Source organism: Vitis riparia, chromosome 16, assembly GCF_004353265.1.
Source record: "Vitis riparia cultivar Riparia Gloire de Montpellier isolate 1030 chromosome 16, EGFV_Vit.rip_1.0, whole genome shotgun sequence".
NCBI lineage: Eukaryota > Viridiplantae > Streptophyta > Magnoliopsida > Vitales > Vitaceae > Vitis > Vitis riparia.
In genome coordinates, this window is record NC_048446.1 from 803,902 (window position 1) to 830,429 (window position 26,528).

Below are 26,528 nucleotides of genomic sequence, written 5' to 3' on the forward strand. Positions count from 1 at the left end.
CATGTTATTAAAATATGAAAAATATTTGTAATTTAATGATATTGATATTTTAAAAAAAAAAAGTTATATTTGATTATCATCCTTGGCAAAATTCAAATAATGTCCATAAAATTGCTCCAAAAGAAATCAAAATAATTATATATAATTATCTAAGCTTTATTTAATAGTTTCAATATCATTTTTTTTTTCTACTATTACTATTCACATTTATATTATTTTCTTTAAAAATTAATTTAATATATATATTATTAATTGTTTTATTTTATTTAATTTTATTTTTTTGTTATACTCTCTAGGACAAAAAAATAGTATTCCAATTGTAGTAGCCTTCTCAAGTTCCTTTGAGCTTGCTCATGATAGATGGTTCTGAAAACCTTCTAGGGAAAACTTGTCATCAACTTTTTATATAGATTTGCAAATATTGCCCAAATCAACAGATAGTTCATTACAGCATACCATAACAACAGCACCATGCCCTAACCCTAAGCTGCATTCAACCTAAAAACCTCTCTTTTTCTGTCACAAATGCACACATGAACAAGCTCACTGCATCACAATGCATTCCTACTAACTACGACTCGAGACAAAGACCAGAGACAACTATTGGAATCAGAAAGAGAAAAAAAAGGGGGGGAAAGAGAAACAAACAAGAATACACAACTTAGGCTGTTGTCTACAAAATATTTGGTAGCTGAGAGTCTAGTCTCTGCTGCAACTCTTTGATCTTCATGGAGAGCTCCACCTTCTGCTCCTTGTAGCTCTGCAGCAGGTACTCCTTTCCTTCTATCACTTCCCTCAACTCTCCGACTTCCCTTCTCAGCATCTCAATCCTCTCACTGTCTCCTCTTCCTTTTTCTGGTGACTCCAGGTTGGTGTCTCCGTTGAGATACCCATTTGCATGGCCATTTCTTGGTTCAGATGGGCAGGTCATGGCTGGTGAGGGGTTTTCATTGAAGCCCACATGGCCAACACAGTGATCTGCAATTGCCTTTCTCAGCCTCTGGATTTCTCTCTCAGAATCAAACAGATCCCTGTTTGCAGCATCAAGCTGCACCTGCAGATGTGAGGAATGGGACAGCTGAGAGCTCAATGAGTTCTGCAATTCCATGATTTGATCCTGCATCTCCAGTATCATGTCGTCTCTTTTCTTCAATTGCTGCCTCAGCTTTTGTATCACTTCCCGCTTACTGAAGATGTCAGAGCCAGATTCTGAGACACATGGCGAGTCTGAGCAGTTTGAGTGGTGGAACGGCTTTGGAGGCAGCTCAAGGCGCTCAGGGGAGGATGCCCAGACAACACCGTTCTCTTTGGTATATTCAGGGGCAGGCACCATCACCAAAGGGAGAGCTACATCAGACTCTGTCAGTATTTGGCCATTGGGCTGGTGGTGATTAACATCCACGATGCCTTCAGATCCTGTTTCATAAACACTGAGAACCATTAAGAAAGAAAAGGAGATGGAAACTCCTAAATTCATTTATCAAGACATCCCTCAAGAAAATTTTGATATCAGAATTTTCATTATAACTAGGATTTATAGTCTCAAATTAGACACTATGGAATTAAGGAGATGCTTTGGCTTCAAAAACGAAAGCAATTCAATCTTGATTTGCCCAAGAATGGTCCATTTCTTGTATGGAATGAATGATATGAAAAGTAATGAGAATTTAACACACAACTCTGAAAAACTCTTAGATCGATAATGCAAAGTCAAACTGGCCCATCATCTAAAATATTGCATAGTCCAGACTGAAGGGGACACAGTTTTTAACAGCATTGCATAATCCTGCTAGGTTTCCTCTTCCCACCTTCAACCTTTGCAAACCATTGACATCCATTAAATTATTTCAACAAACTACAAAGGGAAAAACAGAGACAAAGCCTCCAAAATTAGCAACCATAAATTTTTCCAATCTTCATTGAGGAGCTTCACTTGAGGTACCTCCCCTTGGCAGGCGATCCTTTTACTTTGTGTGATGGGTTGAATAACTAATCTTCTTCTAGGCTGGATCATTTCTTGATTTCTGAAGAGTGGGAAAATCACTTCAGTGGCATGACCCAATGTGTTTTGCCAAGACCAGTCTCCCATCACACTCCCATTTTATTGAATATAGGGGGTATGAGGAGTAGAACACCTTTTTTGAAAATATGTGACTGAACAAGGAAGGGTTCAAGAACCTGATTAGAAATTAGTGGAGTAGCTACTCAATTGGGGGTTCATATAGCCACATCTTGGCAGCAAGCTCAAAGCCCTAAAGCATGATCTTAAAGTTTGGAATAGAGATGTTTTCAGAAACATTGCCACCAACAAAGCTGTAGCCCTGAATCAAATCGGTTATCAGGACGCAAAGGAAAGAGAACCCATTCATTCATTTAAAGAGAATTGGCCAAAAGGAAGGCAACGGAGGAAATTTGGTGGAGACAAAAGTCTAGAAAACTATGACTTAAAGAGGGAGATAAGTAGGCATGTAAAATGATGTGGTTCAATTGATTTTTAGGGGAAAAATTAGTCGGACCGACATGGTCAATTTACATTTGAACCAAAACCAAACTAACCTTCTAGTGATGGAAAACCCCAACCAAACCAAGCTTGATTAAGGTCAGTTTGGTTCAGTTTAGATGATCGGTTAGATGAAAGTTGATTTAGATCTTAAATCTAATTTGTTTTTAAAATGAATTGAAACCAACTTGGATTTAAAGTCCAAAATATATTTAAACTTTTAAGCTTAAAATATAATGAATGCATTTAAAATTAATTTGACCTTAGTCCAAGAATAGTGAAATTTAATAAAGTTATAGAAAGCCAATCAAATATTGAATGTCGTTTTGACCTTAGTTTTAAAATGTCGATTTGGTTTAGTTGTATTGGTAAGGAGATAAGGAAACCCAAAATCGAACCGTCAAAGTCAGTTTTTAAAATTCTCAAACCGAACCAACCTTGATGGTTATTGATAATCAAACTGATATGATTAGTTTTTTTTTTATAGACAAAGAGAAAATTTATGATTAAAACACGCCTAAAAGGGGGCGCTCCCCATGTACACAGGCAGTATACAAAGAAAGCCAAACCCGAGGCCACAAAAACAACAACAGACTAAAAAGGAAAACAGCTAAACTTCAACCCCATCACCCAAAAAAAATCAGAAAGGAGAGATAGTCTAAGTCCAGAAAAGGTTTAGACCACTCTAGAAGAGACCGAAAAAAGAGGTTCCTTAGACTCGTATCTGACATTTCTTCCTATTGGAACGTTCTTCGGTTTCGCTCTCCCCAAATGCACCAAAAGAGACAAATAGGTGCTAATCTCCACACTGCTTTCCTTTTCTTCCCTAGACCCTTGATTTTCCATTCGCCTAGCAAGTTTCTCACTGAAGTTGGGAATACCCATATCACCCCAAAAGAAGACAACACTGAATTCCATAGTTTCCTAGTCTTGTCACAATGAATAAGGATATGGTCCGCCGATTCCTCATTCTCTTTACACAGATTGCATCTATTAACCATAGACCAACCCCTTCTCATCAACATATCAATAGTAGAAATTTTACCCCAAACTGCTTCCCAAGTAAAAAAACGAGTTCTCAAAGGGGCATGTGAACCCCAAACCTCTTTGGCCGGAAAGAAAGGGCTATTCTCACCCTTTAAAGACCTATAATAAGACTTAACACTAAACTTTCCCCTCCTCTCAATCTTCCAAACCAAGAAATCCTCCCCATCTTGAACCTTTACTGCAGAAATATATTCCAGAAAACGACTCACCTCCTCCAATTCCCAATCTTGAAAGGATCTTCTAAAGTGCACCTCCCAAACCCCACCACCCCCTCCTTGCCTCCCCCAAAGATCAGCCACTGCAGCAGAATTGTTTGTTGCCATTCTGAACAGCTGAGGGAACATATCCTTCAGCTTAGAGTCTCCTACCCAAATGTCCACCAAAATTTAGTGCTTCTACCATTACCAATATGAATTCTAGTTCTAAGAGAGAAATCCTCCAACCCTTTCTAATGTCTTTCCAAAGGCCCATCCCATAAGACTCTCTCACCTCTCTAGTGGTCCAACCCCCTTCCTTCTCTAGTGGTCCAAACTGATATGATTAGTTTAGATCAATTCTTTGGTTTTTTCAGTTTTAGTTATACCCTTAAAGAGAAGAACACAAAGTTTTTCAATAAGATGATCAATGCTCATAGAAGAAGGAACTATTTAGATGAAGTTAGGTAAACGATGTTACATTGTCAAAGGATGCAAACACTAAGGAGGGGGTGGCTAATGCTTTTCAATGCCTTCTTTCCGAGTAGGGGAATGGAGACCAAGTATCAATGGAATGATTTTTAAAAATTTGATAGAGAAGATTTGGTACGTTTGGGAGCTCCTTTTTTGGAGGACAGTGTATTTTCACCCCTCTCTGATTGTGTGGGGATTAAACCCCTAGGCTAGATGGCTTCTCTATGGTCGTCTAGCAATTCAGCTGGAACTTTGTGAAGCGTGAAGTGATGGGCTCTTTGAGGGACTTCTACAAGCTGGGCACTGTTCAAAGAAGTCTAAATGCCCTTCATAGTGTTAGTTTCCCAAAAAAAAAAAAGGAGGTGTTGAAGACAAGATTTCAGACCAATCAGTTTAAGGAGTGATTTACACAAGCTATTAGTAGAAGTCCTTGCCAACAAGCTTAAAAATGCGAGGGTAAAGTGGTCTCAGCCTTCCAGTATGCCTTTGTGGAAGGAAGGTAAATTCTGAATCCTCACTACTAGTGAAGTCATCGACTGTAGGATGAAATGTGTCGATAAGTGGATCATCTGTAAACTGGATATTGAAAAGGCATTTTATAGGTGTTGAACACCAATCAGTTTAAGGGGAGGTTTACATAAGTCATTAGCAAAAGTCCTTGCCAACAAGCTTAAAAAAGTGGGGGTAAAGCAGTCTCGGCCTTCAAATATGCCTTAATGGAGGGAAGGCAAATTCTAAATGTTGTTCTCATTACTAATGAATCATTGACTGTAGGATGAAATGTGTCAATAAGGGATCATCTGTAAACTGGATATTGAAAAGACATTTGATCATGTCAATCAGGACTTATTATAAGTAGTTTTCAAGAAAATGGATTTTCACCCCAAGTGGATAAATTGGATCAAGTGGTACATCTCTACGGCTTGGTTCTTTGTTTTGGCAAATGAAAGCCCTTCAAATTACTTTCAAAATTCTAGAGGATGGAGGCAAGGTGATACTTCATCCCCGTATCTCTTTATCTAGATATGAAGGCTCTTTCGTCTATCCTAAACTGGGCAAAGGAAGAGGGGTTCATCTTGGGTTTCACAATTGGTGGAAGAGGAGGAGATGGAATGGAGGTGTCCCATTTACTTTTTGCCAATGATTCACTTATCCTTAAGGAGAAAATGGAATACTTGAGTTGAATTGTCATGTGGTTTGATGCAATCTTAGGCCTTAAGAACAATTTGGAGAAAAGTGAGTAAATTCCTATTGGGAAAGTTGCCAATGTGGAAGAGTCTTGCTAAGGTCTTAGGTTCTAGCGTGGGAACCCTTCCTTATAGATATCTTGGCCTTCCACTAGGAACTCCTTTCAAATCAACTTGAGTTTGAGATTTGATAAGGAGAGATTTCAAAAACAATTTGTTATGTGGAAAAGACAGTATTTATCAAAAGGAGGCAGATTAACTCTAATTAAGAGTATGCTTTCTAGCTTGTCAATTTACTCCACGTCCCTCTTCATTATTTCAAGAAAGGTGAGTTTCAAGTTGGAAAAGATCTAAAGGAACTTCCCTTGGGAGGGAGGGGCCCTTAAGAGCAAGCTGCACTTGGCAAATTGGTCCTCAATTTGTAAAGAGAAGAAAAGCGGGGGTTTAGGTATTAGAAGTTTGTCCATCCTTAAAGCTTTCCTTAGCAAGAGGTTGTGGAGATTTGCTTGCGAGAACAACTCCCTTTGCAAGGGGTTATTTTCGGGGAACTATAGGAAGGAAGAGGGAGGATGGTGCTCTAGAAGAGTTTGGGCAAGGTATGGGGGGGTGTGGAAGGCTATGAAGAGCAAGTGGGAAGGCTTTAAAAGCAAAACAACCTTCAAGATGGGAAATGGGCAAATGGTAGAATTTTAGACAGACATATAGTGTGGGAATGAACCCTTAGGTGAGGCTTTCCCTTAGCTGCTCTCAATAGCTTCCACCAGAAATGCATGGGTAGCCGAAATGTGGGAGCAAATTAGGAAGGGTGGGTGTTGGAACCTTAGGTTCACAAGAGGGATCCACGATTGGGAATTAGATAAGGTGGAAGCCTTTTTCAGGAAACTACAGGCATTGTCATTGCAATGGTATAGAGTATAGGATGGTTTAGCAGCACACAAGATGTGACATTTTCTTAGTTAAGTTTTTTTATTCCCCCTTTCTCCATTGAAATTCAAAGGCGTTCCCTACAAGCTTGATTTGGAATCCTTGGATCCTGATGCGGGTAAGTTTCTCTAAATGGGAAGCTACTTGGTAGAGGATTTTGACATTAGACCAACTTAGAAGGAGAGGATGGAGAATCCTAAAATATATGTTATTTGTCTAAAGGCAATGAAGAAACAATTGACCATATCCTCCTTCAATGTTCAATAGCAATCACATTGTGGCATCTTATTTATGCTCTATTTGGGATAAAATGGGTGATGCACTCTACTGTGAGAAAGGCCTTTTTAAGTTGGAATGGTTTATGTGTCGAGAAAAAGAGGATGAAAACTTGGAGAGCTACCCCTTGTGTTTATTTTGGATAATTTGGAAATAAATAAATAGGAGAGCTTTTGAAAACATTTGAAAAAAAGGGACCAAGTAATCAAGCAAACTTTCATTTGTATTTTTTGGAAGTGGTTTAGAATGTAGACTGGTGATAACTCTTTGTCCATGTTAGACTTCATTGATTGGTTAAGCTCTAAGTGAGATGAAGGAGCTGTTTTAGTTTTTCCCTTAGCATTGTTTGGCCATTTTGGCACCTTTGTATTCATCGTGACATACCTTTGTTTGCCTTTTGTTAAGCACTATTAATATATTCTACCTTTGCCTATCAAAAAGAATCCCATTAGATGTAATCATGCTCCCATATCTGTTTTTTTTTTTTTTCTTTTTTATCAGAAACAAACACATTTTCATGCCATATCAAAATATAGACAGCCCAAACAATAAAAAGATAATTAAGCATTAAAAAAAGCTCATGCAGAATTAGAAAAATGAACAATTTTTGTTCCTTCAAGGGTAAAATGAAATATCAGTTGAGGGGAAAATGCTCCATACCTGAAACACAATGGAAGCAACTATTATCCTCTCGGGTAAAAGAATATGCATTTGAATGCAAACGACAAGCTCCCGACTTATTTCTGTCAGCAGATTTCCCACTACCTGAATTTTTAAGTAACTCAGAACGTTAGAAGCAGGTAAACTAAGAAAACTTGCCAATGCTTTACTTATGAAAAAACCTTTTAAACCATTACTTGCATTCTCCTGTTGCTTTGTGTCCAGAGCCTGCTTCAGCTTGTAGCCAAGACGAATGGATAGCGTACTTAACAAAGCACCCCCTGCAAGAAGGACCCAATTTGGTCCTTCACCCTGAAAATTTCTGGAGTTTTGAGCTCTAGGTACCCCATTTGTTCTTGGTTTCATTTTAAGAGCTAGAGAATTGCTGGAGGGAAGAACTCTGAAGCATCCAAGTATGACCTACATCGACAATGCACCAAAATTCCATGGCTATTCTATATGACAGAGAAATTAAATTAAATTGCATCAGGAAAGAAGCATATGTATATATGGTAGATTTTGCACCTGGGTAAAGACTAACTAGAATATTGAAAAGCATACATCTTAAATTGTAGAATGAGAAGAATTCGAAGGTAAGAGAATAAATTTCTTCCTTAATTTCAATTTGTACATACCTACATATTTATACAAATATTCCTAACACAAAAAATAGAAACTTTCCGAACCAAATTCACTCAAATCCCCTTGATTACAGGATTGTCTTAATCCTCTCCTTAATTACAAAAATATACAACTATAATCTTTCCTAATTACATTCTTCCACACTCCCCCTCAAGCTAGTGAATAGATGTTTTCTATTCCAAGCTTAGATACACTTGCTTGAAACGTTATACTGCTTAAACCTTTGGTGAGTATATCTGCAAGTTGACAGTCAGTAAATACATAAAGAGTACTGATCAACCCACTATCTAATTTCTCCTTAATAAAATATTTGTCTATTTTTATGTGTTTCATTTGATCATGTTGCACTGAATTATGTGCGATATTGATTGCTAATTTATTATCACAATAAAGTCTCATTGGGCCATCCCATTTAATCTTCAAATCTTCCAAAACAATCTTCAACCATAGTAGTTCAGAAACTCCTTAGCCATTGTGCAGAATTTTGCTTTTGTACTTGACCTCGCCACCAAACCCTGTTTCTTGCTTCTCCATGTTAGCAGATTCTCACCAAGAAAGGTGTAATACCCAATGGTTGATTTTCTATCAACCATAGATCCAGCATAATCTGCATTTATGTATGCTTCAAGTACTAGTCTTGAGTTTCATTTAAATAGGATGCCCCTTCCTGGAGACCCCTTAAGGTATTGTAACACTCAATTGGTAGCTTGTAGATGAACCTCTTTTGGACTACGCATGAACTAGCTAATCACAATCACAACATATGCCATATCCCGTCTTCTGTGAGAGAGATAAATGAGTCTTCCCACCAGACTTTGATACATCTCTCTATATATCGCAATATCTTCCTCAACCTCTCCAAGCTTATGATTAGAATCTATTGGTATGCTTACTAGTTTACATGCCAACTTTCTTGTTTCCTTGAGAAGACTATTACATGTTTATGTTGAGAAATAAAAATCCCCTACTTAGAATGTGCAACTTCAATTCCTAGGAAGTATTTCAACCTTCCTAACTCTTTAATCTCAAATTCCTTGGTTAAGCATTTTTTCAAAGTTTGTCTCTCTTTTTCATCACTTCCCGTTACAATGATATCATCGATATATACCAAAAGAGTTGCTTATCAAAAAAATATATACCAAAAGAGTTGTAACTCCCCCTAAATCTGAATGTTTGATGAATAACGTATGATCTCCCTAACTTTATCTATATCTCATGTTTTTCATCACTTTAACAAACCTTCCGAACCACACCCTTGGAGACTATTTCAACCCGTATAGAGCTTTCTTTAGTTTACACACTTTTTTAATGGCTAGATCACTTCCAAATCCAGGAAAGACTTTCATATAAATCTTTTCTTCCAAATGTTCATTTAGAAATGATAACAAAACTCTAACTATGTTCATGTTTGCAACCGGCACAAATGTCACTAGATAATCCATGCCACATGTCTGAGTATATCTTTTAGCCACCGATCTTGCCTTGTACCTTTCTAATGTCCCATCTGCTCCATACTTAACAGTATAAACCCACTTACATCCCATTGGTCTTTTTCCTGCAACGAAATCTACCAACTCCCAAGTTTGATTTTTCTCCAATGCCTCCATTTCTCCATTCATGGCTTGTCTCCTATTTTCATTAGATAAAGCCGCAAATAGATTGATAGGAATATGAATATTGTTCAAACTTGTAAAAAAACTCTTATGAGATGGAGACAACTTTTCGAATGACACAACATGGGAAAGTGGATAAAAGGGACGTTTAGTACATTTCTTCGTTGCCTTCCTAATGGCAATAGGGGGTTTTGGTCTATAGGTTGTTCAGACTAAAGTTCTGGCTCAATTTGTAAAGGAGGATGAGAGACTGTTGCCTCGTTTCCAGAAGTCGGTTAAGATTTTTAGACTTGTATAAGTTAAGGAATTGCAGCTTTCTTCCTGGAGTACACTTTGCCAGTCATTTGATTCTCAAAAGCAAGCTTAATGGATGACTTGGGTTCAAAGGATGGTACAGATACCGGATCAAACACTTTAGGAGGGTCAATAGGTGAAAGGAATCAATGAAACAGGAATCCTAATCCTTGTCTTCCTCAATGGAATTCTCCCCCTGAAGATAAAGAGTGGGAAAATAAGACTTGACTTTCGTTGAAAGTAACATTAGTTGAGACACAAAATTTTGGATGGTGGATGATAACACTTTTATCCCTTTTGAGTTGACGAATATCCCACAAAAATACATTTGATTGCTCTTGGATCCAATTTTCCCCTGTTTAGATTGTAAACATGCACAAAGGACACACACCCAAATATCTTAGGAGTGAGATGGTTTGTGGTTCTCATATTAGGATAAAACGATGAGAGTACTTCCATGGGACTTTTGAAACCTAAGACTCTGATACTAATTTGTTGTGCCGGTAGAAGCTTTAATTCAAACAATGTTAGTTCAAGAACATAAAAATAAAACAATCCACAGTACATGAGGTTTTAACGTAATTTGGTCAACCATGCCTACATCCATGAATGAGAAAGAATCATTTCACTATACCATATAAAATATTATAAAAGACATTTTTTTTTTTTGATACGTAAACACAAATATATTAGCAAAGGCAAACGCCGCAAGGTACACAGGGAGTATACGAGGCGACGACGGCCTCACAACAAAAGACCAAAAAACAAACAAAAAACCCACCAGCCCTCAACTGGAGGCTAGCCACTCCAGGAAACCTATAAGGGAGCGGGACTCCGCACCATTATACAACTTAGCCCACCCCCACAAATTACAAACAAAAGAATATTTAATTTTCTGTATAGCAAGCTCCCCCCCCCTAAATGCTAGTCTATTCCTTTCTTTCCACACCGTCCAAAAAATAAATAACGGTATGGATCTCCAAATTCTCTTCCTCTTTTTGCCCACAAAAGAGCCCTTCCAGCTGATAATCACCTCCTTTACAGTTTCTAGAAAAACCCACTGGGCTCCAAACAGGCTAAGAACCATCCCCCACAACACTCCAGCCACTGTACACTGAATAAGAAGATGATTCACATTTTCCTCCTCACTACCACAAAGGTAACACCTGTTAGGCATCTGCCATCCTCTCTTTTGAAGCCTATCAATAGTAAGAACCCTTCCCCAAGTCGCTTCCCAAGCAAAAAACGCTAACTTGGAAGGAACATTCTCCACCCAAACTTCTTTTTTGGGAAACATAGGGATGCTATGGCTGGTCACCAGCCCATACGCATCCTTGACTTCATACTTCCCATTTTTCCCCCCTTCCATACAGCCAAGTCTTCCTCCAAGGATATTCTTTGACTCCTTAAGATTTGTAGCAATTCGTCAACCCGGGTCAGCTCCCAATCATTGAACCTTCTAATAAACCTAAGGTTCCAGCCTCCTTGGCCAGCAGACTGGTCCCATAACTCCCCCACAGTGGCACTTTTTTGTGCAGCCACATTAAAGAGATTAGGGAATCTCCTGGCCAGCCCACATCCCCACACCAAGTGTCCTTCCAAAAACTGATTTTGGTGCCTTTTCCAACCTTAAAAGCCATATTGTTCCAATACCAATCTGCTTCTTTCATAATATCCTTCCAAAGCCCAACACCAAAAGCCCCATTTGCTTTTTTAGTTCTCCACCCAAATTCCTCTTGTCCATACTTAGCCACAAGAACACGTTTCCACATCTCCTCCTTAGCATGAGCAAACCTCCAAACCCATTTTCCAAGGAGGGCTTTGTTCAAGAATACTAGTTTCCTCAAGCCAAGCCCCCCCTTCTCCTTGCTCACACACACCCTCTCCCAACTGACAAGGTGAGCTTTCCTCTCCAAACTTCCCCTCCCCACAAGAAGTCTCTTTGCAAATTTTCTAGTCTTCTCGCCACTGTCTTAGGCATACGGAATAGGGACAGCTGGTATAGTGGCATGCTAGCCAATGTACTCTTTATAAGGGTGATTCTACCACCCTTAGAGAGATATTGCCGCTTCCACAAGGCTAGTTTCCACCTCATCCGTTCCTCCACCCCATCCCACACGTAGCTAGCTTTATTTGGCGCACCCAGGGGCAGCCCCAGATAGATTGAAGGCAGCTGCCCAACCTTGCATCCCAATTCCACAGCCATCTCCCGGATCTCCTCCACCTCCCCCACCGGAATAATCTCACTTTTAGCCAAGTTAATCCTCAGCCCCGAAGCAGCTTCAAACCAGCATAAGGTCCAACTCAAACAGGTCATATCTTCTTTCTTAGCCTCGCAAAATACTATGGCATCATCCGCAAAGAGGAGGTGAGAGATGCTAACAGCCTGCCCCCTACCCCTCTGGATTCTACATCCAGTGATGCAGCCCCCTTCCACAGCCCTTCGAATCAGGACACTCAGCACCTCCATCCCCATGATAAACAAATATGGAGATAGGGGGTCGCCTTGCCGGAGTCCCTTAGAGCTAGGGAAGAAACCAGCTGGCTCCCCGTTTACTAAAACCGAGAACTTGGCAGTCGATATGCAGCTCCATATCCACTCCCTCCACTTGGCCCCAAAACCCATTTTCTCCATTACCCTCATCAAAAACTGCCAATTGACGCTATCGTACGCCTTTTCAATATCTAGTTTGCAGATTAGGCCCTTCTTTCCTTCTTTTTTCCATGAGTCAATCACCTCATTTGCGATTAGGGACGCGTCCAAAATCTGCCTTCCCCTTACAAACGCGTTCTGGTCATATGAGATCACTCTATCCATCACCTTCTTAACCCTATTGGCCAACACCTTAGCCAATAGTTTGTATAATCCGCTCAAAAGACTGATCGGCCTGAAGTCCTCCAGCTCCTCCGCTCCTCCTTTTTTGGGTATCAGCACCAAGAACGTGGCATTGAGACTCTTAAGAAAGGTGTTATGTTCATGGAATTCCTTGAACATCTCCAACACCTCCTCCTTCACAAACTCCCAGCTGAATTGCCAAAAAGCTCCCGTAAAGCCATCCGGGCCTGGAGCCTTGTCCCCATTCATGTCCATTAGAGCCGAGTGGACTTCCTCTTCCATGAAAGGCCGCTCCAAGAGGTCCGCCTCTTGTTGAGTAATCTGGTTCAGATTTAAGCCCCCTATATCTGCCTTCCACTCCGAGTCTTCCGTTAATAGCCGATGAAAGGCGTCTACTATCCCGGTCCTAATTGCATTCTCCTCTGACAGCCAGGCCCCCCTGATTTTAACTCTTTCCATGGCATTCCTTCTTCGGTGCGCATTTGCCATTCTATGAAAATACCCCGTATTTTTGTCCCCTTCTCTTAGCCACAGCTCCCTAGATAGCTGCCGCCAGTGAGTCTCTTCCAGCATGACCCACTTAGCATATCCTTCTTTTGCTTCTTTCTTTCTAGAGAATTCCTCCTCAGACAACCTCCTCTCACTTTCCACTTGGTCCCAATAGTCCACTTGCTGCAAGGCAGCCAGTTTATTACTCTCCAAATTCCAAAACACCTCCTTGTTCCAGATTTTAAGGTTTTGTTTAATTCCTTTCAGTTTTGTTGCCAATTTATAGCTAGCCCTACCACTAACCGATATCCCCTGCCACCAACTCCTCAATAGCTCTTTAAAGCCTTCCACTTTTAGCCACATGTTCTCGAACCTGAAAGGTGAGGGGCCTCTTCTTTTGCCACCCCCTTCAATTGTAATTGGAAAGTGGTCTGATGTAGGCCTAGATAGCCTCTTCTGAGTCACATTGCTGAACTGGTCAAGCCATCTGGACGAGACCAGAAATCTGTCAAGCCTTGCCCAGGCTTGGTTATGAAGCCCCCCACTCCACGTGAAAATTCCCCCTTGGAGGGGAAGATCAATGAGCTCAAGGTCATCCATAACCTGAGCGAACCTCCTCATAACTGAGGTCACCCTCCCTTGCCTGCTTCTTTCTCCTTGCGCGAGAATAGCATTAAAGTCACCCCCAACACACCATGGGTCACCCCAAAGACCTCTCACTGCTCCTAGCTCATTCCAGAAACACTCCCTATCCTCTTTGTTGAAGGGGCCATACACACCCGTGAACACCCATGTTGCCCCATTTTCCACAGTTCTAAATTTGCAAGAAACTGAGAAAATGCCCTCCTCCCACTCCAACAATTCCAAGGACCTTTTATCCCAACAAACCAAAACACCTCCAGCTGCACCAGCAGCTGCAATAGCTCTCCAGTCTAAGAATCTCCCTACCCCTAAGCTTTCGCCACCCCATCAGTCATTAACTGAATTTTTGTCTCCTGGATACACACCAAATCCACCCTCTGTTTTCTAATTACAGACTTAATAATCCTTCTTTTGTTGACGTCATTTGCACCCCTCACATTCCAGCTCATTAGTTTGAGGTTCATTAACCCAACAGCAATTGGCCCCCTCCATCTTTCATGGAATTATTCTTCTTTTCCTTCCCCTTGTACTTGACTGAGCATTCCAGCCTTTTGAGCTCCCTCTCAAATTTAGTTCTCTCCAATAATCCCTTGCTATGTATCCTTTCCCGTCTTTTCCTTATTTTAGACAGGAAATCCAAGATCTCCCTCTCCAATCCCTCTATTGAAAAACCCAACAGCTTGCTGAACTTAGCCAAGCTGCTTTCTTCCCAATCTGTCTCCTTCACACTCCTTTGGGCCTGGGATCCAGACACGGCTGGCATCCAGTCCGGGTTTTGGTCCTCAAGAGCATCGCCATTAATCGCAACTAAATCCCAACAGCCCTCTCTTCGCGCTGGCTCCCCCCCTGAAGCTGCATCTTCTATGTTGTTTTCTTGCTGGCGGCTCACCCTTAGATCCCCAGAAAGGTCGCAATACTCCCTCGCCGGAGTCCGACCAAAAGAGAAGAAAAAGAGGGAGAAGAATCCCCAACCCTAAGATTTAAAGAGGACCCGTACCTGAGAGCTTCCTCCACGATCGCTCTCTCTGCCATGGAGCACAGGGGAGCCGGCATCTGCGTTCCAAAGATCTCCTTCTCGCGACACTTTATAAAATCCCCTTCCATTTTTAGGCCCAAATTTTCTTCATGGCCTATGCCCATGAACTTGGCTTGCCTTTGGCCCAGAAGACCCCCAGCCGAAACATCAGGCCCATGGGCCAGGAGCGCCATTCCATCAGGGGCTTGAACCTCAGCCGGCCCACACTCTAACCCACCTGCTTCCATTGGGCCTTGGAACACTGGCCCGCTATCCCGCTTCAAGCCCACGAGGCCAAGCCCCGATCCAGAGGAGCTTGACCCATCACCCGCTGGACCAGAGTTCTGTCGGGCCACCCGCCCGACATGGGCCCACTTTTCAAACACTTCTCCCCCTTCCCCTCCCACCTGCTCTCCCGTCACTTCCTCTGACCGGCGCTGCTTCTTGGTTCCAGCGCCCAGCTTCTCTCCCACGCACCAGCCCGCGCGTGGAAAGCGATCACCCCGTCCAGCGTCCTCACGCCCATCCCCCTGGTTTCTTCTCAATGCCGGCAGGATCTCCCACCACAGGGATACAACGTACATCTCCCCTTCCACCCCAATCTCCAGCGAACTCGGCAAGAAGCCTCCGTTCATCCTAACCTTAATCCTTGCCCATTCCAAATCCTCTTTCCTTTCTGTTTGAGGATCAATTTCTACGAAACCGCCACACTCATCCCCCACTTTCCTCAGAACCGACGGCACCCACAACGAGATTGGGAGCCCCATGATCCTTACCCACGCATCTTTCCTCTCTTCATCCTCTGCAACGCATCCAAATCTCGGACTCCACATCTCCAAGCCCAAATGGAGTCCTCCCACTGATCTTTCCCCCGCGGCAAGGACCCACTTAGCTTCTTCCACCGTCTCAAATTCCATCAAAGCGCAGCCCTTTCCCAGTCTGGCCAGCCCTAACTTTCCTTTCAATCTCCACGCTCTTGCCGCTGTCCACCCCAGCCTCGATAGATCTTCTTCGCAAGCCGAATTAGGTTTCCATTTCCCTATCAGACAATGCTTCAGTCTGTTCACGTTGCTCCGTATGTCCTCCTCCTTCAGCTCTACTCTAACCCTTGCGGAATCCCTTAACCCCGAGCCCCTGGCCACCTCTGCATATGACCTGCCCGACTCCCCTGGCCCTTGTTCCACTGCTTTTCCTTCGCGCCGAAATCCAGCCCACAAGAGGGACTCCATCAACGACACCCATCCTCCCTTTTCCCCTCTCCCTTTTGGTATACAAATCCCAAATCTCCTCTTTTCCTGATCCGTCACCCCCAAGCGGATGAAACTCCCGGCCCTGTTAGTCTCTCTTACCAAAGAGTAGACCCTCCCTTTTTCCTTCCACCCTTTCTCCCATTTGCCATCTTTTCCGTCCTTCAAGCACTGTGTCAGCCCTTCTAAGAGTAGACCCACACTCGCCGGCCCTAGCCGGACCCAAGAAACTACCCCTCCCTTGCTCTCCGAGATAATGGCAAAGCTCTTACCATTTTTCTCCTCAGACACTATTTCAAACTCCTTTGATTCCACCACGAAGCTTTTTCTCTTCCTCTTCCCTCGATTCTCCGCCCTGCTATCCCCTTCTCCCTCTTCGCTCGCAGGATCACCCACGCTCTCTCTCTCTCGCATCTTTTTAACAGTCTATTGATAAATTTTTTTTTCTTTTTTTTTTGTAAAATATTATAAAAGACATAATCAGATACAACTACTGGGTTCTTGAAACATCTCATGTTTCCCCACTTTTTGTATCCATATACCCTCAACCATGAGTCCCCTCACTCCACCGAGTGTTTATCATTCTTCCTCACATCTCTATCCACCTCATATAGCCTTTACAAACACATCTCTATCCAACTCATATAGTCTTTACAAGCACATCCCTATCTCATAACATTTTTCTCTCATGACCTAAAATATTTATAGAGATATTCCTAATAACTTTCCTGATTCTATAAGGAAATCTAATACAATAATTTATCAACTTAGGAAATATTATTTACAAAAAAAAAAAAAGAATTTCTACTAATTAGGAACTTGGGACACTTTCCAACAATCTCCACCTTGGAACAAATGCCATTAAGTCAATCAACTCCACCTTCAATTGAAATTCATTTTGTCTTCATCTTGTGTGCTTTGTAATCTTTTGCTCTTCTAAAAATCTTCAACCTGAACTCTAATACCAAGTAAAATGAAGAAGAATTCAAAAGTAAGAGACTAAATTTCTGCCTTAATTTCAATATGTACATTCTCAAATATTTACACAAATATTCCTAGCACAAAAAATAAAAACTTTCCTAACCTAATTCTATCAAATCTCCTTTATTACAGGATTGTCCTAATCCTCTCCTTATTTACAAAAATATACAACTATAATCTTTCCTAATTACATTCTTCCACATAAATTAATTGTGACCAAATAATGAATTCAAAGGAAGAAAATAAAACTGATGGATGGTGAGAAAATTTCACCAAATATTGTAGTCCACTCAAACAAGGCCCACACTATTTCCAACTAGAAGCAAAAAGAAAATTCCTGATGGCCATATTTTCATTTCGGATAAGCAAGAGAAAAATGATCACTCCCAGATAAAATTACAGTCCAGATTCTTTAACAATGCACCTATTGAGAAACTCCAAGTCGTCCACAAAAAATCCAGCACTTCCATTTACATTGAAATAGATCATAATCCCAGTACGACTCTTGCAGATTATTTAAACTAATACAAGATTTTGTTTAAAGGAAATACTAAGGAGAAAAAAATCCAATTGTTGCGATTTATGCATTTAACAGTTTGTGAAAGGGTTAAATTAAAATAATCATATTCATCAAAAGAACTGCAAATTTGTCCAGATTGCGCTGCCAATGGCTCAATCTAGGTAAAGGAATTTTTCTACTGAAAAATATTCAAAATTTAATGAGAAAATGTTTCTCCATCTGTCAAAATTGCAGGGCAAATGATGACATAAAGTGATAGCAGTATAACATAAGAGATTTAGCTGTTATTGACAAAGTTTCCCAAAGAATTGAGTATATTCCATTAGTCATGAACAGCTGGCACTTTGGGGATTTGTAAGTATAAAAAATAAAATAAAATTACTATATATATTTTAAAATAAAAATAAAAATAAAAATAAAATAAACCTAAGGACAATAAGCCTTGCAATAAATACTGGATCAGAAGGAAATGGTAAACAGCCCCTAATGAGATCCTAAGCATATAGCAGCTTCTACAGCCCAAGCACCATTGGCCTCTTATTCCAGTTTGACTCTTCCACTTAAGGTTTAATCTCCCATCTCACTCCCATGGACATTTACTCTTTTCCCTCTTTATAAAGTGGACCTTTGTGCAAGAGGAACACAGGCAAACACATACCATCATGAACTCAAGAAGTTACATAATTATATAAACCATTTAGAAAAATGATAAAACATATAAATACAAGAAACTTATACTTTTTTTTTGCAAATAAAGATTAGAAGTGGAAACATTATATTTGGTTAAATTTTGAGACATATTTCTCAGACATTAAAAAGAGAAGGCTAAATAATAAGCATTTCAAGTCATAAGAGGCCTCGTGGTACATAAGCCTCTTAAGGTTTTGCATTGACAGTCATCAAAGATGATCTTAAGCTGCATCCCAAAGCATCAGCCTACCTTTTAATAGAATAATGGTAATTTTTGGATGCTTAAAGATGATCTTAAGTGGCATCTCAAAGCATAAACCTACCTTTTAATAGATTTTTTTTTTTTTTTTTGAAAGGTAAATTAGGAGAATATATAAAAAGCACTTGAAAAATGGAGCATCAAGGCCAAAAGACAAGCAAGAGAGAGAAGGAAAAAGCAAATACCAACCCCCTACACCTTTAGAAAGCTGGACTGCCCTTGGTAGGTACTCCCAAAACCAGGAAACACCTCAAACCTAGACCAACTGAAACACCTTAAAACCTGAAAAGAACACAATCTGCAACCAAAATCCCTCAACTAAACTGAGATAAAAAAAGCAACGTCACATAATGAGAGTTGAAACCTCATCCCTCCTCCCCCTTTCCCTGACCATTAGAGGAGAACTATTGTAATTAACTGAGCACTCTAGTTTGCAGATTTTCCTCTCAAAACAAGATGACAAGAAAGGTTTCCTCTTTCCTTTCTTGTCTCCATTTTCCTCATAAGGGAGTTAATCTCCTTTTCAAAACCCACAACTGGGATCCCCACAAAGCTACTGAAATTGGCCAACCTACTGAAAAGATCGTCATAAATTACTCCTCCCCTACCAAATCGCAACTGGACTCCATGGCCTTAAAGGGCTCCATCTCCTCCACCCTGACCACCATCTCCTTACATGAAGAACCCTTTGCAGCATTCCTCGGAAAATCCAACAAACTCATGGATGCTTTACCAAGACTCATGGCATTATCCAATGATATAATGCCTACAATCATGGTTTGGCAACAAAGTCAACTAGCTCAAAAAGAGTATCATCAAGGTCTGAGCAAAAGCAATTGTACCTCACTAAGAAGGTGTGTCCTAAGTCGAACCAGGCAATGCCTAAATGATTAAAATATACTCTCTTTGCTATTATCACAAAACCTTCACAAATTTACATAAGTTATCGCGCGTAAACAAAGTATCTCAAATTTGGCACAAAGAGACGGAAGATTTTGTGCATCCTACATGATCAACTAAAACAGAGATGGCTATCAGCAACCAGCCTCATCAACTTAGAATTGATTCAACATGCGTCTTATAATGTTTGGCAAGAATAACTAGGTAATAGCGAGAACAGAATTAGAAATTCTTCTTGGCTCCAAATTCAAGAAAAATAATGATCCATGTATGACTTTAGAAGAACAGTACTAATTAAGATGATTAAAAGTTTGTATGCCTATCAAAAAAAAAATAGTTTGCCATATTATATTCATGACAGTCCTTCAAAATATGTCATACTCATTGAGCTTTTGGAGTTGTATTTTTGTATACTCTTTTTATTCTTTTTGTACAAATCTCCTTGTAAAGTGAAGGTTTTCTTGGGAGTTTTGATCAACTTTGTATTTCATGGGGAGGATTTCTCATCCTTCTTATGTTTTATTATCATTAATTAATACATTTTTGTTTCTGATAAAAAAATGTCATACTCATTATGAGACAACTATTCAACAGTTCATCATGATGTTATTATAAGAAGTTCCCTGAAGGAAAAAAAAAGGGGTGAGAGAGAGGGGGCCATAGGAGATTTTTTTTGATAAGTAAGAGCATGTATTAGAAAAGCCAAAAAAAGGGCGAAAACAGTACACACAAAGTATACACTAAACGCCCAAAAAACTAGGCATCCCAAAGACAAACGAGCCCACCCCTTACTTAACGAATAACCAATCTACAAAATCAAACATTGACAAAGTATGATCCTCTATATATACCTTAGCCCAATTCACCAAATTATACAAAAAAGAATATTTGATGGTTTGGTCAGCTCGTTCAACACCATTGAACGCTATCCCATTCCTTTCCCTCCATAAGGTCCACATTAGGCATAAAGGGGCAGCCCTCCATGCCTTCACCCCTCTTTTACCCACAAAAGCGTCATTCCATCCAAGCAAGTTCCCCCTCACGGTGGAATGCAAAACCCATTGCACATTGAAAGGGGAGAAGATCAGATTCCACGACATACTAGCTTTGTTACAAAACAAAAAAAGATGGTCATTAGTATCTTCTTCTTCTTTAGACAAGAAACATCTATTTGGCATGTTCCATCCCCTTCTTTTCAGCTGGTCGGTAGTCAGAACTCTATTCCAAGATGCTTCCCAAGCAAAAAAACCCACTCTCATTGGAGCCCAAGACCTCCAAATAATGCGCCAAGGGAAAGGATCTCTAAAAGCCCTTGTGTAGGAACGGTAGAGAGAACTAACAAAAAAACAACCAGTCCTACTTTCTCTCCAGCTCAAAGTATCCTCCACATCTCTTCTAACAGCCAAAGAATGAAGTTTCCAAAACAAAGACTCCACTTCTCGAGGGGGTCTTTGGAGATATATGCTAAAGCAAGTTCAACTATACTAGCTATTCCGAAATGTTAAGTAATGGTGGAAGAATCACTTCCAATCATGATTATTCTCCACATTTTAGATAAATAAATCCCTTCCTGTTAGAATATCAAAACTAGGTGGTGTTTGTTCTTAACATAAGTTTGAATTTGCCTGAATCCAAACAGAAATCGATGTAAAAGTATCATTCAAACTTTAAATTTCAAATACAAGTTAAAATTTCTGACATTTTGTAATTTCAAACATAATATCCAAAATTTAAGATCTAACTTAAAAAAAAATGGTATTAAAGCATCTGAAGTCCTAAAAAGTAAACAAACATGGCCCCATGCTGATCTTTACAGCCTTCCCTATTTGGTTGCAAAAAAGGTCGAAGATGTAAGCCATAGTAAACTTGTTCTATCATAGTGTTCTTTGTACCTTTTTCAGAAAAATCAGAAGAAAATAAATCTTCTACTTAAATGAATAATACCCAAATTTATGGACAAAGATGGAGAACTTGATTTGGAATATGGAGTAGTAACTTGATAACGGGGACCTGCCAACTTGAGATCACATTTGTTCTCTGAGTTGACATCAAATTAAATTTTAGACCATTTCCCTTTTATAGATCAACTCATTTAAATTAGAACCCCATTGAGAAGAATTCATTTTGTGATTAATGAGGAGATTTCGATGTTGGTCTCCCATTATGACTATTCTTGCTTCATGATTTTAAAAATAAATTCTTAATTGTGACACCTGCATCAACCTAGTAAATTTAGTTTAATTCACATGCATTCTCTTGGGTACTCAGCATCAACTTATTGAATTATGTAATATATGTCTTATTTCAATAAAGACCTGTGCTTGACATTGAGCTTAAAATAATGACTCTGACTGTTCAATGACTTCAATACTTTAAATGTTGGACATTGTCTTTTACCAAATTTTCTTCACCTACATATGTCTTGATTCATATCTCTCCATTATTTCACTCAAGAAGCTACCAAGGCAGTTACACTCCAGTCCATATAACCTCATTTCCTCTCTGAAGAGAAAAGCATTATTAGCATCGATGTGTTTCAATCCAAAACCTTAAATTTCACTAAGTTTTTTCCATCCACCTACCTGTTAAATATCTCACAATATTACCATACCCAAGTTTGGCTGTTCAGATTATGAAGATATGGTAAAAGAAGAACAAACAAGTCACAATAAAACCATAGAACAACAAATCTAGATTTCAAACAGTATTTATTATAAATAAATAAATAAATAAAAAAGAAAACTAAGCACAAACCAGACTCAAAAAAAAAAGAAATAAATCAAAAAAAAAAAAACCTTTGATGGTCAAATATGTTTTGCTACAAATTGTTTCTTTAACTCTAGATGTGCCAAATTTTATTTTAACAAACAATTTCTTGGTGTGAATCATGAAGCCAAGCAAATTAAACTTCTTTTCCCATGGGTATACCATGCATAAGCATTTTCCTGATCAATGAAATTCCCTTCCTTAGATTTTTTTTTTTTTTCTCTTTTTGGAAAAATGAAATACTAATTAGTTTCAAAAAAGAGATGGAAACTGACATGGTATGCAACAGGGTCAAATCCATAAAGATAAATAAAGTAGCCAAGAAATAGTTCAAATGTTTTAAAATGTGTAGAATGTAGGCAATGGATCCAAATCCCTACTAATATCCACTATAAAGATATTTAATATGGATAGAGGGATTTTATTAAACATTAAAGATGTTATAACTTATATACAATAATGAAGTGCTAGATATTAAAACCTGAAAGGTAAAACAAAATTTTAAGTATCAATAGTGTAATGCAATGGAAGTTTTAAGCAAACATCTCAGAGGCAAGTAGAGGCTTAAAATGTTACAGGTGCATCAGCCATAGACGTTGCAAGTCATAAACCTCATAGCATTGAGGCCCAAAGATATCAGGTGACAGAGACACAATAGGAGACTCAATATATGACTCTTGTACCTCTTAATTGATTGTTGTTATAAGAAATAAACCTCATGGTATCTGAGCTGCTAAGATTAAGCCATGGGTCAATTCCTTGAGCAACAACTTAAGGCTGCTTACGGCATAAGAATTACATGGCTTTGAAACAAGAACAGAAATTTCTAGTTGGCTGCCTTACAGCTTGATGCAGCATTACTCAAATGCTACGACAGCAACTATAACAGTTTCGACAGCAAAGATAAGGGTAGACAATCAATATCAGAACCAACTCAACTATAAAACAGCACATATTCAAAAATCAAGACTCCTTTTGAATATTGCAAAGAACGCGGAAAAGGCAAAGAAAAAGGATGAAATAGCTTGAGAACAGAATCCATCTTGAAAATTTACCTGAATAACTTCCTTTAGTAAGCTATTTTGGAGTTCACTATTCCGCCCCCCCCCAATCCTTTTCTAGGGCCAAATGGAGCATGACCCTGCCTTAGGAATGGAAGATTTTCAAGAAGAAAATGATAAGAGTTGAAATTAGTAAATTCTGATGCTAGGAACCAGCATAATTTGCATTATAGAGGAATTGAAGAAGATTTGAAGAATTTGAAAACATATCCAAGCAAGGTGATGGAATTTCGATGCGATTCCTTTTGAGACTAAAAATTTCTTCTACATCCCTATCATACTCATATTTTAAACATAGCACCAAGGGCCAAACTTCTTCATGAGAAATCCCTTCACATTTACAATAGAAGGAAAATAAAATCCAATTCCTTTTCCTTCCTTTCCATTAATTAAATTCCTTTTCATCAAAGATTCAATCCAACTGCGGAAAGAAGACCCACTCAAAAAACAGCATTGAAAAAAAAAACCACAAGGATGTGCACAAATTAAACAAAATGCGACACCCAACCGGCTTACAATGACCACAGCTTGTCAACCCACAACCACTTTCCTTGAGGCCCCTCACCCAGACAAATATCCTGCATCACAACCCATCACTTCTGCCAAGAATCTCAACCCCAAAAAATACCTAAAAAACACTATTTTGCACCATCATTCTACACCTTTACATCCAAATAACACATTACAGCATCAAATACATATGCATTCAGATTCACATACCTAAATAGAGGAAGCTATGGCATGTTGAGTTTAACATTCAATGTGGTCACAGTAAACTGTATATTAAGCCAAGATTGTTTTGATACGGACATTCCTCCAATCTGTGAATCAAATCAAACACACATTACAACAGAACAACCATTTGGCGGCAGAGAAAAATGCGGGCAACCGGAGCAGAAATCAAACCTCGATTCATCCATTTTCCTCATAAAAAATAAACAAATAAAGACAAAGGAGTCAAACAACGCTATCCTCTTATCCTCCCCTCGGTTTTCTCATCAAACAAACGGAAAACGGCAACGAAAACGAAAGCGCGGATCAATCGGAAACTCAAAACCAAGCCAAACCAAATCAATCATCGCATTAACGATAAATAAATAAAGAAAAGAAAAAAAAAAACCTAAAAAGACAAACCTCATTCAAGAGATTTGCAAAATCTTAGGGTTTGTGTTGATAGTCTCACCGCGGGTGCACCGGAAAAGCCTGTTCCCTCCTTTCTTCTGTGAAACCCGAATACGTGAGAGAGAGTAAGAGATTTGGCGGCTTTGATTGCAACAATTTCGAATAACGGAGGAAACTCAAATGCCACGTCAGCACACCACGTGTTCACCCGTGCCCTAGCAAATAGACTTCTGCTTCTTTTGCTGCTTCAGTTTCTACATCCATCCGCCCATCGGGGAAGATTTTTTTTTATTATTTATATTCCTTTATTTAAAAAAAAAATTAAAAAAAAAAAAGAGGAAAGGGTAAAGTAATCAAGCATTAGAGAGAAAACAATGCTTTTTATTTGGGGTTTAGGATAAGGAAGGCAAGTGGATGTTTGGCTTATATGACTTTTTGTTGCTTTCTTTTAATCCATTCCTCCTCTTCATCTCCTTCATTTGGATCTCTAGATCTTATACCTTGTTTGTTGGACACTCATCCAAGATGCTTACAACAACTGAGGAGTGTATAAAAGACCCGATAAAGCAAATTTTTAAACAGTTAAATATTAAAATCGAAGTTAAAATCATAATTTTTAAAGATTAATATTAATATTATAAATTTTTTATTAAATATAAAAAAATTTCTTAAAAAACTTGCATATTAAATTTATTTTAAAACATAAACATTATAAGCAAACAAACTTATTGAATTTATATTAGTATGATTTTTTTTAATGTTGGGTTTTTAACTTATTGAATCAAATAAATATAAAAACTTTTATTAAACTCAATAATCAATCCAAACATAAGCATTGTATTAATTTTCCTTTTTTCTAGCCTAAAGTTTCTTTACATAAAATTATTTAAAGAGGTGTAGAAACTTTTTTATAAGAAATGTTTTCGAAAAAATTACTCAAAAGAAAACAACTTTTAATATCTTGAAGTTAATCCAAACATAACCTTAAATTTTTCCATTATTCCTTATTGATTATTCAAATAATGACCCATAAAAAGCATAAAAAAAATACAAAATTACACAAGAAGAATGATATTTTCCTTATTGGGAAAAGTGGTTTATTATTTATTAATTTGAAAAAATATAGAGAAAAGAAACCCAAAGTTTATAAATTAATTTATCTTTGCTCATTTAAAAATATTATAAAATAAATACACTTTTTTATAAGTCAAAAATCTAATCTCCCTTTTAGTTGTGTTTTTTTTATAATTGTGGAATTTTTTTCTCCCAAAAACAAACATCCTTGAGCAACAATAAAATAAAATATTTAAAAATATATATATATAATTAAAACTAAAATAGTTAAAAATTAAATACAATTAAAACAAAAAAAAAACTTAAAATTTAAAAAAATAAATAAAATGTTGACTTTCATTGTATTTTTACCTATTTTTTAATGTCTATATTTTTAAGTAGCATACTTTTACCAACGAAGTGAAAGCCAATATTTTATTTTTATATTTTTTTATTTAAGTTTTTTTTGTTTTAATTTAATTTTAAAATTTTAAAATTTCTTATTGTTTGATAATTTTATTTAATATTATCAAGTAAATGTCATTTCAATAAATAATTATTGACTTATGAAAAAATATATGTATTTTAAAATATTTTTAAATGAATAAAGATAAAATTAATTTTTAAAATTTTAGGTTTTTTTTTTGTGATATATTTTCAAATTACTAGGTAAAACCCACTTTCCCCTTTGGTTATTTCCCTTTTCTTTCCCTCATTTGAGCATGCCTTGCGTGTCTCACTCTCATCCATCCTTTGGACATGTAGATCTCAAGAATGTTTGTTGAAGACTTTGTTTTATAAAGTTTGGAGGCAAGGTACAATTTTTTATTTTTTATTTTATTTTATTTTATTTATTTATTTATTGTGGGTTGTAATGAGAATTTAGAAGTAAAGTTGGTATGGGTATGCTTTTTTAATATGAGCTGCACATGTACAAAATCATAGAAGAGTTGTCCCACTTGCCATCCACCAAGTACCCTTTTTAGATGAAATATTATTTTGAGTGTTTCACACTCAATCTAGAAAAAGGCCCTACAATATATAACTTTATAAAGAAAAGAAAAAACCAAAACCCCAAAAAAAAAAAAAAAGTATGTCTATTTTTATGATATCTTGGTAAAAAAAAAAAAAATTAT

General features: G+C 38.3%; 1 protein-coding gene across 6 annotated transcripts; it reads right to left on the reverse strand.

Moving 5' to 3' along the window:
• Positions 1-378: 378 nt before the first annotated feature.
• LOC117933529 lies at positions 379-24,609 on the reverse strand. 6 transcript variants are annotated; one of them, XM_034854920.1, is made up of 6 exons: positions 24,124-24,245; positions 23,938-24,038; positions 23,212-23,301; positions 7,460-7,682; positions 7,263-7,367; positions 379-1,416 (listed from the first exon to the last, which is right to left on the reverse strand). In XM_034854920.1, the coding sequence occupies exons 4-6, from the start codon at positions 7,626-7,628 to the stop codon at positions 674-676; spliced, it is 1,017 nt and encodes a 338-aa protein (XP_034710811.1). In that variant the 5' UTR covers positions 7,629-7,682; positions 23,212-23,301; positions 23,938-24,038; positions 24,124-24,245; the 3' UTR covers positions 379-673. The 6 variants fall into 6 exon arrangements, with proteins under 6 accessions (XP_034710811.1, XP_034710813.1, XP_034710815.1 ...); XM_034854922.1 differs by lacking the exon at positions 23,212-23,301; XM_034854924.1 differs by lacking the exons at positions 23,212-23,301; positions 23,938-24,038; positions 24,124-24,245 and adding an exon at positions 24,401-24,609.
• Positions 24,610-26,528: the final 1,919 nt, after the last annotated feature.